This window comes from Stegodyphus dumicola, chromosome 9 (assembly GCF_044657685.1).
Source record: "Stegodyphus dumicola isolate Sdum_Otavi_A_Nest chromosome 9, ASM4465768v1".
In the NCBI taxonomy this organism is placed as follows: Eukaryota; Metazoa; Arthropoda; class Arachnida; order Araneae; family Eresidae; genus Stegodyphus; species Stegodyphus dumicola.
The window spans coordinates 147,406,680-147,422,400 of record NC_140776.1 but is presented as its reverse complement, the minus strand read 5'-3'; the positions used below and the strand labels follow the sequence as shown (position 1 = coordinate 147,422,400).

General features: G+C 31.8%; 1 protein-coding gene across 1 annotated transcript in view; it reads right to left on the bottom strand.

Moving 5' to 3' along the window:
• LOC118181030 (uncharacterized) overlaps window positions 1-15,051 on the bottom strand; it is a 248,320-nt gene extending 233,269 nt beyond the window's left edge. The window contains exon 1 of the mRNA XM_085824217.1: window positions 14,831-15,051. Coding sequence (XP_085680343.1) covers window positions 14,831-14,956 — 126 coding nt within the window. The 5' untranslated portion in view covers window positions 14,957-15,051. The remainder of the gene's footprint in view (window positions 1-14,830) is intronic.
• Between the last annotated feature and the right edge of the window lie 670 nt (window positions 15,052-15,721).

Below are 15,721 nucleotides of genomic sequence, written 5' to 3'. Positions count from 1 at the left end.
AAAAACATCTGCCCTGAAGATAAGGATAGTGCTGACAGATCAACTTCCAATTCATTGCGCGCTGCTGCGTTAAAGATAAACAAACGTTAAAGTTTAGATAAACAAAGGATATGCCTTTATCCATTTTTTTTTGCAGCAATTCCACTTTTTGTTTGATGGACATCGAGACATGCTTTCGCTTTGGGAGCTCCAGCATCGGAAATTCTATTTGACATAATCGAAAGTTCAAGCTTACTTTTATAAAATTGCTCTAACAGTCTGCAAAAAATAATAAGCCGAATCCAATTAGAAGATTAAGGAACAGCGCAATCTGCAACATTAACTGAATTAGATAATTTTAGCTTAGCTTATACCTTCTTCTTCTTCTATCTTCAGGGCAGATGTTATACATTAAACGCGCATTCGTAAACGTATTTTGCGCACGTGCACACGCCTATTCGCAGCCGTAAAGGTCTTACTCGCACACGTAAATGCCTATGCGCATGTGTAAACGCAGCGCGTGCACAGAAAGTTTTTAGCTTTGAGGTCCGGATTATGGGTGTCCGAATTAACGACTTTTGACTGTATATGATTAGCATGCTTTGTAATGAGACTTCTAATGCTAATTGTAAATGATGAGCTATGCAATGCCAAACTATGACGTTTGGAAGATTTTGTAGAGGTGCATTTACTATTCCTGATTTCTCCCTAACATAACACTAACTTCATTTGAACAAATATAATTTTCAAATAGTTTTCAGAAAATCTATGTGAATTTAAAGCATTAATTACACAGACATATAGAGATTCAGTGATAGTACTCTCTAATTCCAAACAAAAGAAGCTTGCAAGTTATAATACAACTTTTAACAAAATGTTAATGCAACCCCACTTAAACTCACGAGTTTACCACTGCATGTTGGAATACATGCAAAGTAATGTTTAAACCTATTTTGCATACTTCTTTTCTGAAAGATAATTATTAATGTAAGTGGAAACTGAATCTGAATGTTAAATGTTTTGCATTTCCCCCCCCCCATTATGTTGGAAATAAGCCACTATGAGTAATAACAATCTTCAAAAAATACTTTACAAACATGTTTAAAAAAAGTTTAAAGCTATATTATGTAATAAAATTTCTATATGTTTAAATAATATACAAGACCTTTAAACATTTCTACAAGTTTTATTTTTTTTAGTTAAAATAAACAGCAACGATATGTGAATATGAAAAAAAAAAAAAAAGACAACCATCATAAAATTGATTTATCACATATTTTCAAAAGAATATGAAAAAATCTGATGTGTACACATGACTTCCTTGTACGGAATATTAAATTATATGCAATTTTTTCTGTATTTCATTTAAACTTATTTCCTTGAATTTCATTAGGGATATATTTCTCAATCAATTAATTAAGTTCTCCCTTCGTGACATAGCAAAAGTACATAAAAACTCAAAATATCCATATTAAAAATTGAAAGATATAGAAAAATATAAAACACGAAATACAATTAAAGCAATAAAAAAATTTGTACAATTAAAATTACAGTTTCAATACAAAAACAAGCAATTCGGCCAGCGGGCAAGAAGGCAGATTTTTCGGTGAACAAAACTGAAAATTTACTTTTGGCCTCACTCAGCAAAAACACACTGAAGGTGTAGAAACTTGACTTCATTTGTTGTGGACGCTATGCTGAGTTAATATATGCAATAATTTAATAACTTAAATGATAATTCCAGAATTGATAAAGCATAATTTAATTCATAATAATAAAAGAAGACGTTACTTTGTTGTTGTGAAACTTAGTTTCTCTAAATTGTCAACAAATCCATTATTCTGCTAAATTTCAAATGAAAAACAAATATGGCTGCTATGGTAAAAAAATTAGGCTTAGCCGCACTTAAATAACTTTTGAACTGTTGATAATTCTAAAACTATCACATGCAGGTTAACTAAAGGCATAAAAACCTTAACCGGAAGATAAGAACAACATAATTAAATCATTTTTAAAACAAAAAATGCACAATTTACAAACAAATAAGAATAAAGAAACAGCTCACTGAGCTGAGTAACGGAGTGAATATATATATACATATATTTGCATACTTTTGGTGTGGCCAATTGCAACCAAAAAAAGGAGGTTCACATCTACATCTTATAAGCAGTCCCACATAAAAAATTTCAATGTTCTGAGACTATTCGTTTTTGAGTTATACGAGATACTACATACATATGTACGTACAGACCACGAAAAAAATCTGTTCTGAATCCACTTTAAATTAATTTCACAATTCGTTTGGGGAAAAAGTCTGTCCTTACATAGAGAAGTCAAGCAAAATACTGTTAAATTGCATTCAATAGCAGTCAAAATGGATATTTTTGTTGAAATACGGTACCCAGAATGTTTCGTGATTACAATACTCCCCTTACTTCGTACAAGGAAGTAAAAAAATTAATTTAATTAAATAATCACACATTATGCTGAAAATTCACAATGATACACAAGCTGCTCTCCTATAATAGCTCAAATTTCCAAATAAATTACTATATAAACCTATAAAGATTCTCATATTTACTGCAATACTAATATTTATGCATGTAATTCTGCATTTAAAACAAGATATGTTCACCAAAAAATAGATAAAAAGTCAAAATACAATAACTTAATTTCACATACTTTTGCAGCCAAAGCTAATTATATCAAGAAAATATTTCTAAATATTAATTCTTTACTCTGCTTTGCACAAAATATAAAATGCTAGAAAAGTTTTTGAATTTTTCAGGAACACACAGGAGCCTTCTGAAAAGCCATATAAATACTGTACCACATAAAATTTAACTATTGCCATATGATCATACTCATGCACTGTTTACTCAAGAGATTTTTTTCATATGCAAAAGGTCTTCAAATCCACGTATATTTTATGATGACACATACTTTATACTTTGGACATCTTTTTTTAAATATATAACCAGATTACTACGAGTTTATTTCTGTTTCAATAAAAATACACATTCTGTATGTTCCACATGTAGTTAATCAGAACATAAATATCAGTACTTGCAGAAGAGATCCCAAACTCTTAAAACATTGTAATCTTAAAATAAATAAATAAATAAATAAAAAATAAGTGTTTTCTTAAAATAAACTAAAAAGAAAATGTCAATCATTTAATTTCATTTAGAACAAATTTAGGAGCTTATATGATTGGACAAATTTAAGGGCAACACAATGCTAAAATTTTGCCCTTTCAGACTCTTCCCCCCCCCAAATGATGGCTGTGAGCAGCTGTATCAATTTTAATTAAAATTAGAAGATAAGAAGATATCCCACTAATCCTTACAACTGACAACAGAAGATGACAGATAGTGATTTGACACTGAATGATGAATTATCTACCAAGTACTTAGGATATGGGTTATTTCTATACACTATCAAATACAGTCAAAAGTCTTTAATCCGGACTCGTCGGGACTTCGGTGATTCCGGATTATCGATTTTTCCAGATTATAGATCATCAGTTTAAATCTGGTAAGATGGCATGCAGAAATTATAAAATTAAAAATATGAAGCCGTAATTTATAAAATAATGAGCAATTATGATCTAAAGGGTATCAAAATTTACAAAAAAAAAAGCTTAATATTTATTTGTTTACTTTATTAAACATTTCTTTCAACGCACGCATGCGTAAAGCATACATTATGCATAGCCGAAATTAGAAAATTGCAACCAGAAAACTATTTGATTTGTATTCCTGATATTTATAATGACGAGGAATTTGATTTAAATCATATCAAGAAGACGAAGTACATCGAGATGAAATACTACATTTAATAAGGAATTATAAGCCGAATAAAATAAAAACATCTGCCCTGAAGATAACGATAGTGTTGACAGATCAACTTCCAGTTCATTGCACGCCACCACGCCCCCCCCCCCCCGTGCAGAGCAGTGTGAAATTGATAAAGAGATTTCGGAGAGGTTAGATAAACAAAGGATATGCCTTTATCCATTTTTTGGAGCAATTCCACTTTTTGTTTGATGGACATCGAAGCATACTTTCGTTTTCGTAGATCCTTTGGGAGCTCCAGCATCGGAAATTCTATTTGACATAATCGAAAGTTCAAGCTTACTTTTATAAAATTGCTCTTACAGTCTGCAAAAAATAATAAGCCGGATCCAATTCGAAGATTAAGGAACAACAACGCAATCATCAACATTAACTGAAATAGACAATTAGATAATTTTAGCTTATACCGTCCGTTATACATTAAACGCGCAGCGAAAACGTATTCTGCGCTTGTGCACACGCAAATGCGCAGTCGTAAAGGTCTTACGCACACGCTTAAACGCCTATGAGCATGCGTCAATGTGGCGCATGCGCAGAAAGTTTTTAGCTTTGAGGTCCAGCTTATAGATCATTCCGGATTATGAGTGTCCGAATTAACGATTTTTGACTGTATAGGATTTATATTCTACAGTACAATAGAAGTAATACATGCACAAAGAACCTATGCAAATACAAAAGTCTAACAAGTTTTTAGATACCTTTCGAAAAAAGGACAGAATTCTATAATTCTACAACTACCTAGAAAAAAATTAATGCAAGAAAAATGGATATTATCTTACAGAAAATAGAGGGAAAATCAAATATATCATAGTTCAAGCCAAACTAACAAGATTACAGATTGCAGAAGTAGTTGGTGATTGACAATGTCATGAATGATGCTGTCCATGCCGTGGCAACAATCCTAAACAACAGAAACCGTCAGAAGTAGGCCTTCCAAAAGTTAGAACTGCAAAAAATGGATATGTGGCATTAAATAAATGCACAATATCATAAAGCTCTGCTAAGAACTCATTGCTGAGTCTGGAACAATAATTTCTATGCAAAATGTACACAGATGCTTAAAGCAGGCTGTTTACATCCAGGAACCACAGGTATGTGTCCAACAGATTGTGATAAGGTCGCATAAAGGAAGAAGAAACGGAAGATTAATACAGACAAGGATGTCTCGAGATTATAAGATGAAAATTATTATTATTTAACTTTCAATAGCTGTTAAGTTAAATTAATTGTTTTAAAAATAACATTAATATGTTGCCATTGTTTCAAACGCAGGCTCGAAAGCCACGTATTGCTCTCGCACATAAAATGTACAGATATTTGAATTTGTTTGAGGGGGGAAAGGAATAGATAGGTTTTTGTCTTGCTGATTGTATTTTATTTTGGGCATTCAATAAAATCTTCGTGTGGTGTTCCATCATTAGAGTTTTCATTGGAGTTCAACGACACACTATTGAAGCATAAACACCACACCAAAGCAGTAAATATTACTGTATTAACTAATTATGATAAATTGCCTAATACTAGTGGAAAAGCTTAAAAGTAATAAAATAATAATTTTATTTACTAATGGATTATTTAGTATATTATCTTTGATAAAGGTAGTTAGAATTTTATTGAAATGAAGTAACTTATCAGCATACTTAAAAATTGAATCTTGAAAAAATTTTTAAATGGAAAAATCAAAAAATTAATATATCGATAATTGCCCTTTTGATAAGCGTATTTCCATTTCATTAATTTGATTATACATATATATATTCGAATTTAACAAATATTCTCTCATTTGTATAAAGCTAATTAAAAGTAATTTAAATTTTATATAATCATTTTGCGTATCGAATTGCAACCAAAAAGGGAGGTGCCCAACTACATGTTACAGCAGTTCCATATACAAAATTTTAATGTTTTGAGGGAGTTATGCTGTATGACATCATAAAAAAAAAATCTCTTTGGAATCGATTTTACAATCCATTTTTTGGAAAATGAATCCTTTATTTTATCTGTATCTACAGATGTCACACAAAAACATTCATCAAATGGATTTGAAAGCAGCAAAATGGGTATTTTTGTTGAAATAATGCTTTACTTCATACAAGAAGTAAAACAAAATATTTAGTAACTTACAGAATAATATCATGGTTTTTTTCAATACTAAATAATTGACATATCTGTGATCAAAACTGTATTGTTATACTAGTTTTATAATTTGAGTAATGATATTTTAAGAACTCACACTAATTATTTCTCAGAGTAAGTTTATATAGTATATGTGTGCTGATATTAAAGCAATTTTTTTTACTTCAATTTGTTGCTTCTGATATTTTTTATATCAGAATACGTATATCATTATTTTCTATTTGACCAAATAATCAAAGCAGTTTCTTATTTTAATATTTGGCATATACCACCTATTTTTGCATTGTGCCTAAAATTAAATTGATAGGACTATTTGCTCAGTTTCGCACTTTAGTGAATATGATATTACTTCAGGAATCTCAGTTTCGCACAAACAACATTCATGATCCCACAACAGTACAATTAATTACTGACTTTCACAACTATACGATAAGCCCACACACAGATCACACGATCTTAGTCATGCCGTCGGAGGTCTGCTCATATGTAAAGATGCTGAAAAACAAGAAGATTCAAGGATGATCAAGAGATTACCCGCCAAGATCCAACTTTACATCACGAAGGTAATCAACCTTTTACTTAGATGACAGCACTTCCCGGAAAGTTGGCTCAAATCACACCGATTCTGAAACCCAAAAAGCCGGCAAGTTCACCAGAATCTTACTGCCCGATAAGCCTATTGTCCTCCCTTAGCAAAATTATGTAAGCGGTATTACTCAACAGGATCAACCAACATCTGGAACAAAATAGTGTAATCGTTCCTCACCAATTTGGATTCCGAAGTATCCAAATTGGTAAAACATACAGAAACTGAGCTCACTGAGCTGAGTGACAGAGTGGACATACATATACATATATTTTATACAGTGCAAAGTCCGTAATCCGGACGCCCATTATCCGGAATGATCTATAATCCTGACCTCAAAGCCACAAACCTTACGCATGCGCGTAGAGAATGCGCACACACTACGCATGCGCGTAAAGAATGCCCATACATTATGTGCATATGCTTTATGCATGCGCATGCTGAAAGAAATTTTTAATGAAGTAAACAAATAAATATTGATTATCTATAATCCAGAAAAACTCCTAATACGGAATCACCGAAGTCCCAACGAGTCTGGATTACGGACTTTGTGCTGTATACTTTTGGTGCAGGCGATTGCAACCAAAAAGAGTCTACATGTTACAACAGTCCCGCATACAAAATTTCAACATTCTGAGGCTATTCGTTTTTCAGTTATGTGAGATACATACAGACAGACGCCACGAAAAACATTTCTTCTGAATCAATTTTAAATCAGTTTTATAATTCGTTTGGGAAGAAAGAGTCTTTTATTCTATTCTGACCTTATGTACAGATGGCATGCAAAAAAAACATTGTTAAAATGAATTTGATAATAATCAAAATGGATATTTTTGTTGAAATATGGTACCCAGAATTTTTTGCGATTACAATACTTCGTACAAGGAAGTAAAAAGACAGCTTTTATCAATACAAATGGCACTAAATACATTATTAATATTATTTGGTGTTAGGCTGTCAAAGCATTAAACATATTTATGAAATTTCCAAAGATACCAAAAAATTATTTGATAAATATACACTCACTTCCAAAAGTTAAGCACGAAGATGCAAAATGCAAAAAAATCAACAAATGCTGCTTTGACACAAAATTCAGCAGGAAAGTAGCATATATATTTATGCATAAAACAAAATCGATAATTATATACAGAAATGTAAACAATATTAAATTTTTGTAAGTTATCAGATAGACATACTGGAGACTCAAACAGAATTATGTAGAAATTGAAAATAAGCAGCATAAAATGAAAAAAAAGGACATTGATAGGATATGTAATCCCCCCCATCTCATCTCTATACAAAGTTTACACCTTGTGACCATGCTTTCAATTAGGATGTCAACCACCGCAGTATAAGCAATCGCCATTCTTGTTGTAGAGCAGTTTCCAGCTCAATAAGAGTGGCTAGAGGTGGGAAACGTGAAGATACAGCATGGCCGAGAGCATCCCAAAGATTTTCAATGGGATTAAGGTCGGGCGAATATGCTGGCCACACCATATGCGCAATCCCTTCACTCTCCAGGCAGTCATCGACGATGTTAGCTCTATGGCAGGGACATCAAACTCATAGGTACACTTGGGCCAAACAAAGAAGGTTTAACTTTAAGCGGGCCGCAAAAAAAAAAAAAAAAAAAAAAAAAAAATTCATAAAAATGCAGATTTATTTCGAATAATACAATAATAAACATATATATATATATTTATATAGAAAAGAACAAGAAAAATTTAATGTTTACGTCCTGATACTTGACATCTCTTCTCTGCTATTATCTTTCCTTTTTCGGGAGAAATTTTGTTTGCAGTGATAACTTTCAACGCTGAACCAAGGTGAGCATCATTAATACGGTTTCTAATAGGAGACTTATTACCTTTCATGACTGAAAATAACTGCTCGCACCGATAAGTGCTACCAAACATGGAAATAATTTCATATGCGAATTTTCGAGTATTTTCAAACCTGGCTGGTAAATATTTGTAAAATTCAGGCACGCCCACTTCAATGAATTTTGCTTTCAAATTTGAGTCGCATTGAATCTCGATCACCTCCATTTGCATATGGCTGGGTACTGAATCAATACTTATTGAGAAAATCGAAGAAAACAAAAAAAATTTGTCTTCGAGGGAACTAAAATCATTAAACCTCGTTCCAAATTCAGTTGTTAAATATGCAATTTTTTCTGCGTATTTTTGATACGAAAAAGTATCATCTAAACTTGATTTGTTCATGCTGCACGTCGGGAAGTGTGTCAAATCTTCATTTTTAAGTTGTTTTTCCCAAAGAACTAGTTGACATTTGAATGCTTTAATTATGTCAAACATGTTCATAATGATATGATCTTTTCCTTGTAACGATAAATTTAAATTAGTTAAGTGTTTGGTTATATCAACCAAGAAAGATAAATCTTGTATCCATATTGGATCATAAAACAAACTTAAGTCTTGATTTTTCGTTTTTAAAAACTGACATATTTCTTCTTTCAAATCCCAGAATTGTTTGAGAATCTTGGAGCAAGATAACCAACGTACCTCGGTATAGTAGGACAAACCCGAATATTCACTATCTAACTCACTTAAGAAAGCAGTGAATTGACGCTGATTTAAACCTCGAGATCTTATAAAATTTATAACTTTTTTTATATATGACAAAACATTCTCCATATTTATTACTTTCGTGCATAGAACTTCTTGATGTATAATACAATGCATATGATGAATGTTTGAACCGTGAATTTCACTAAGTTTTTTTCTTAGTAATGCTATGAAGCCCTTGTTTTTCCCGGTCATTGATGGAGCGCCATCTGTAGCTACAGAATTTAATTTTGCCAAAGGTAGATTGTATTTCTGCAAAAACACAAAAACACAAGTAAATATATCTTCTCCTGTGGTAGTACCAGGCATCGGTATTAGTTCCAGTAATTCCTCAAAAATGTTAAAATTCTTGTCACAAGAACGAAGAAACACTGCTAATTGAGCTTTGCCACTAATGTCCGTGCTCTCGTCACCAATGGAGAAACTTTCGAAACTAGATGATTTTGCTTTTGAGATTTGTTGCTTTTTCACTCCTAACTTGAGTTCTTTCAACTTTTCTTCTCTCATTAATCCTTCGTAATTGTTATATTTCGATTTGTGTTGTTCGTAATGACATTTAATATTATATAACTTTGATACATTAATAGTATTATTACATATCAAGCAGATTATTTTATCTTTTATTTCACAGCAAAAATATTCTAATTCCCATTTTACTTGGAATATTCTATATTCGTCAGCGATTTTTCGTTTAATTTTACTACCACTTGGTTTTGATCTAGACATACTGAATACAAAGGGCTGGAATAAACATGGTTAATGTTAAAAAGTTAACAAAAATTTATTCTTTCCACAAGAGATAAATCAAAATGCTGAAATATTTCTTCAAAAATATTCTAACAATATCACAAAATGTCAAACGTTTAGCAAAAATCAATTCAAAACAGAGAAACTAATTCTATCTCACAGCGAAATCGCTACAAATCAATCACAGCATTTAGTAAACAAACAGTTCGCTAGAACTACAGCTACTACTGAGATGAGCTGTTTGTTCTCGGCTTTTATACGCTTTATACTTAATTTCTCGAATATACTGGAAACATCTATAAATATCTAGATTTTTGTGGATGGCAACAGCAATTACGAGATATTTATTTATTAGGTATTAAATGCACGCGCTGTTCTATTTTTAACCTTCCAACGCAGCTGTCTTTTCAAAAATCGTCTGCATTGCTAAGGCAACATGAAACAAATCTAATTACAATTCTAAATAAAAAAATCTGATGTGTACACCACATGACTTCCTTGTACGGAATATTAAATTATACGCATTTTTTCTTCATTTTATTTAAACTTATTAGATTGAATTAAACCTACTTCGCCGACAGCGCATAAACCACAATAGAATAAATGCATTCTTTAAAATTCACTTTGTTTACCACAGCAACACTCTGGCGCTAGGTTTACTTAACAGTATTATATTTTGTTCATATTATAACTCAGAATGCAAAAAATGTATATCATTTAAAGAATTATCTAATCGTTGCCACATGTTCTATTCAAATACTATAACAAAGCTAGAACTATGTATAAAAGAAATTAAGCAAACAAAACAAAACAGAAACAGTCTTTCACAGACGATTGAGTATTCCTCATTTAATTAATTCAGTTCTCACTTCGTGAGAAGGCAAAAATACATAAAAACTCAAAATATCTATATTAAAAATTACGAAGTAAATCTCAAACGCTTATATCCTCGAAAAAATTCCAGAAAGAATTAAGCATGATTTCATTGGCAATAATAAATGAATGAGTTATCTTGGTTGTTGCGAAGCTAAGTTTTTCTAGATTGGCAACAAATCCACTAGTCTCAAGTTTTAAATGTAAACGTCAATGGTCGCCATTAAAAACAGGCTTAGCGGCAACTAAACAACTTTAAAATTGCTGATAATTCTAAAAATATTGCACACAGATTTACTAAAGGCATAAAATCCTTAACCCGAGGATAAAAACAACATAATTCAATCATTTTTAAAGCAAAAAATGTACAATTTACAAACATATAAGAGTAAAGAAACTGAGATCACTGAGCCGGGTAATAGAGTGGATATATATATAAATATACTTATATACGTTTGGTGCCGCCGATTGCAACCAAAATAAGAGGTGCTCATTTACATGTTATAGCAGTCCTATATACAAAATTTCAACGTTCTGAGGCTACTCGTTTTTGAGTTATGCGAGATACGTACGTACATACGTTCGTACAGACGCCATGAAAAATTCTCTTCAGAATTAATTTTAAAGCTGTTTTATAATTTTTTTTTTTGAAGGAAAAGAGTATTTTATTCTGTCCTTATGTACAGATATGACGCAAAAACATCGTTAAATTGCATTCAATAGCGGTCAAAATGGATATTTTCGTTGAAATGTGCTGCCTGAAACTTTTTGCGATTACAATACTTCCTTTTTACTTCGTACAAGGAAGTAAAAAACTAACTAAATAAATAACTATGAAATCCGTAACAATATGAATTAAGTAATAATTAATAATAAAGCAAAGTGCATGCACATGCATGAACTAATATATCGTACAAAACTATGATTGGAAATCTGAGACCATGAGTTCAGCCACATTCGGCTATCGGGGGGATGCGTATAAGTTCTGTGTGCACGTGTCCCCAAAAGCCGAAGGTAGCTGAAGGCAAGCTACTCACACGCACTTGTAATTTAAGTAGTGTGTGTGTCAGCTCGCTGTGAGTAATCTAACAACACTGAATAAATTATCGTTAATTACTTAGCAGTAAACATTTAATTTTTTTCTTCGTCGATATGTTATTTTATTATTATATATTATTATTTGCCGATATATTGGCCGGGCAGCAAAAATATTTGTTGTGGGCCGCGAGTTTGACATCCTTGCTCTATGGGGACGTGCGTTATTGTTCATTAAAACAAAAGTAGGGCCCACTGCTGCAGCGTACAATCTCACAATGAGTTCTAGGACTTCATCTCGATACCGGACAGCCGTCAACGAATTCCGTTTAAAGATGTGCAGGTTGGTGCGGTATCCTAATGAAATTCCTGGCCGCACCATGATGCGTGATGTTTTGGGACTGACTGCGTGTTCGTTGTTTATGCCCTATCATTATACACTTGTGATCTGGCTCCAGAGCAAATCTTGTTTCATCAGTAAACATGACATTGCCCAGTCAGACACATTCCAATTGACATGTTTCCGGTACCACTGTAATTGTGCCCCTCTTGATTGGACAAATAGAGGAACACTAACTCGAGGTACCTGGCGTGTACAGTCCACTCATATGTAATCTTCGGCGTACAGTAGCTGCAGATATTGCCTTACCAATGGACGCTGTAACCATAGATGTCGCACGTGTGAGGTTGCTCTGCGATTCCGCTTGGCTACAATAGCAATATATCGATCTTCTGTGGGGGTTGTAACCCTTGGGCGACCGGCTACGGCCCTTCGAACAACTGTCTGTGTGGTTTGGAACTGTTTCCATAAACATTAAATTACAAAATGATGAACGCCGAAGAAAAGAGTAACATCTGTGATCGATTGTCATGCTTCAATGCGCCCCACAGCACTCAGAATCTTCCATTCGTCTTCTGGAAGTCATAGAAACATGCATGTCTTGAAAACAAATTGTACGAAAGTTTTAAACACCTTCTATCAGCACTTACAATCAACTTCTGTAACCTTTCATAAAGCTGGCTTCTTATAAGACTGCCTTTTTGCATATTTCTTGACATGAAAGCGCGACTAGGCCGTTACCTAACATATTTGCATACTTCCACCTACCTCTGCAGCGAATTGCATCCTCCTCAATTCTGATTGGCTTTCGGAAATTAGCAGTTTCCTCTCTATGCTTAACTTTTGGAAGTGAGTGTAGATTAGAATAGAATTATTCATAAATTAATATACAGTACAAAGTCCGAAATCCGGACATCCAATATCCAGATTGATCTAAAATCCGAACCTCAAAACCACCACCAACTTTTTTTATGTTACTTATTTATTTATTTATTTATTATATGTTTTATGCATGCACATTTGATGTTTCCATTTTAAGTATAGAAACTACTATGAGTATTAAAAGGTAGTTAAAGCTATAAAGATATTAAAGGCAATAAAAAAGAAAAATTATGTAAATTGAACTGTAGTATATGATATAATTTAAAAAAAACTAATCTAAATTAATTTTTCATGATAACAAGTATATAAAAGAATAATGCACATGAAAGGTTTTTTTCTATTAATTATGCAAAGCACGCTGTCAAAACCTGACTGACATCAGAGCTATTATGTCACCGAAATTTCAGAGTTGTTATGGTTACATGCATCAGATGGATCATAATGTATTAAATGTTATCCTCATACTATATTGAATTTTATCATCATACTATATTGAATGTTATGATGCTACATATGAACATATGAAGTCTGCTTAATCTATGAACTATAATTTCTGTTTTTCAAATTAAAACCAGAATTTGTAAATGTGATTTAAACAGAAGTTTCACACACTTTCTCAAGAAATATATGAAAAATTTTTGATTTTTTGGAAAGAAACTAAACACAGTAAAAAATTCCAACTAAAATTATCAGAAACTGTTTTATATTTTGAACACATCACCAAAATTACTCATTATAATTTTTTCATTTTAAGAAAAGCAGGAGAGTTCAGGATAATTATCAGAATAAATTAAACTTTTTTTCATCTTTACCTATAAAATTTTTGCTTGAAAATATAAAGTACAATACTTCTTTTTCATTCAATCTTAGATCACTAAGACCTTGAACAATCTTAAAAGTGCATTTGTCAAAACTGCACAATTACCACTTACACACAAAAACAGCAATTTTTCGAAAAATGAATACATTATTTTAAGCATCACTACCCAATAATGAATATTTATTAATTTTAATTATGTGCTCATTATATTTAATTATAAATTTAATATCGGTAAACTGATTTTAATGCACCAAGTTTTCTAAATTTAAATAAATGCATCATTAAATTTATAGTCTAATAATGTTACAAATTTTTCCATGTTCTCAATAATTAAAATCCTTTTAATACTGATAGGTTTTATTACTATCATTGCTACTTAAGTTCTGTAACATAAATTTAATAATTACTGTTGAAAATCTGCTACTTGAATCTTCAAATAATAATAATAAAAAAAAAACATAAATAAAAATTTCTAATTCTCATTCTAGATAAATACTCTGAATCATCTGACTTATTCTACATAAATGCTCCAAGCCAGTTTAACAAAAATTTGGTAACAAGATTCTAACGATCACGAGATTTATATTTTGAAATAAAAAAAAAAATTAAAAAACCTATGACAGCGTGATAAATTTATTAAGTTCCCAAACAATTATAAAACACACAAACTTAATTTTTTAACTAATTTAACTGATGAAAAGACTGTATTTTTAATGTCTAATTTTTCACGCACATCAAATGTTCACTTAGCGTGATATTTCATATGAATGTCAAAAATGACTAACACAATGAACGTACACAACGAGAATGTGCGTGAGCGTGTAATGTTTCAAAATTAATGTGCGTGAACTTGGTCTATGTGCGTGAGTGTGCGTGAATGAGTAAATGCTGACAATACAGAAACAAAACACGATTTCATTTAATACATAAAAAAATCATACCAAGTTACAAAGAATAAAAATTTAAGAAATCGAATATAAACCTCACCAGAGCATTTAGATCAGTCAGCGATAAATCCCGCGTTTTCTGCTGTTGATGAACATTTATAATAATATCTTTAAATCGATTTCTTGCAGAAGAATTTCCGCCGAAATCCATACCAAATACAACCATTAGTAACTTTAAATATTGCTTAAATAACACGAAAAAAAATCATAAACATTAGGCTACGTAAAATTTTTTTCCACACTGCGGTTACAGGTACAAAATGGATAACGGGCAACAATTTTGCCCAAAAAGGAAAAATTTAATTTTTCTGATTGGTTGGCTAAAAAACCGTCTTCCAAACCCACAAACTGCAAATTTCTCTTTAAAAAATTTCGTCATCGTTGACGAAAAAATTAAAACCAATTCATTAGCTTGGTTAGTGCGACAAATTATTTCGGGATATTTTCAGTCTGGAAAATTTTACCGTCGAGATTCTCGTAAAAGGGGAGGCGTATAGATGGGCGGCATTTAACGGCATTTAAAAACAAAACAAAACAAAAAAAAAAAAAAAGAAAAAGAAAAAAAAGAAACCTAAACCTTACCATACCTGCACAACAAAATTACATAAATAATGCAAAATTTAACGGTAACAAGGAAAGATTACAGGAAACATTTATGCTATTATGCTTTTGATTATTTTTCAGCAAGCTAGCCCATAAAATGAGTTAATAAAATTTGTTAGAGGGGAGCTGTTGGCCATTAAGCGCCTTTTCCTTTTTTACTAGTATTCATCTATTGCGAATTCCCAGCAATGTTTTAATTCTCTCAAGAGCGGTATATGAAACCAAAAGTATTACAAACTTGCATTTAAGTGTATATTAAGCTGTGTTTTGGATGTCAAAAGCAGTTTCTTTTCTTGTCGCTTTTGAACGCAATTGACTTAATTATAAA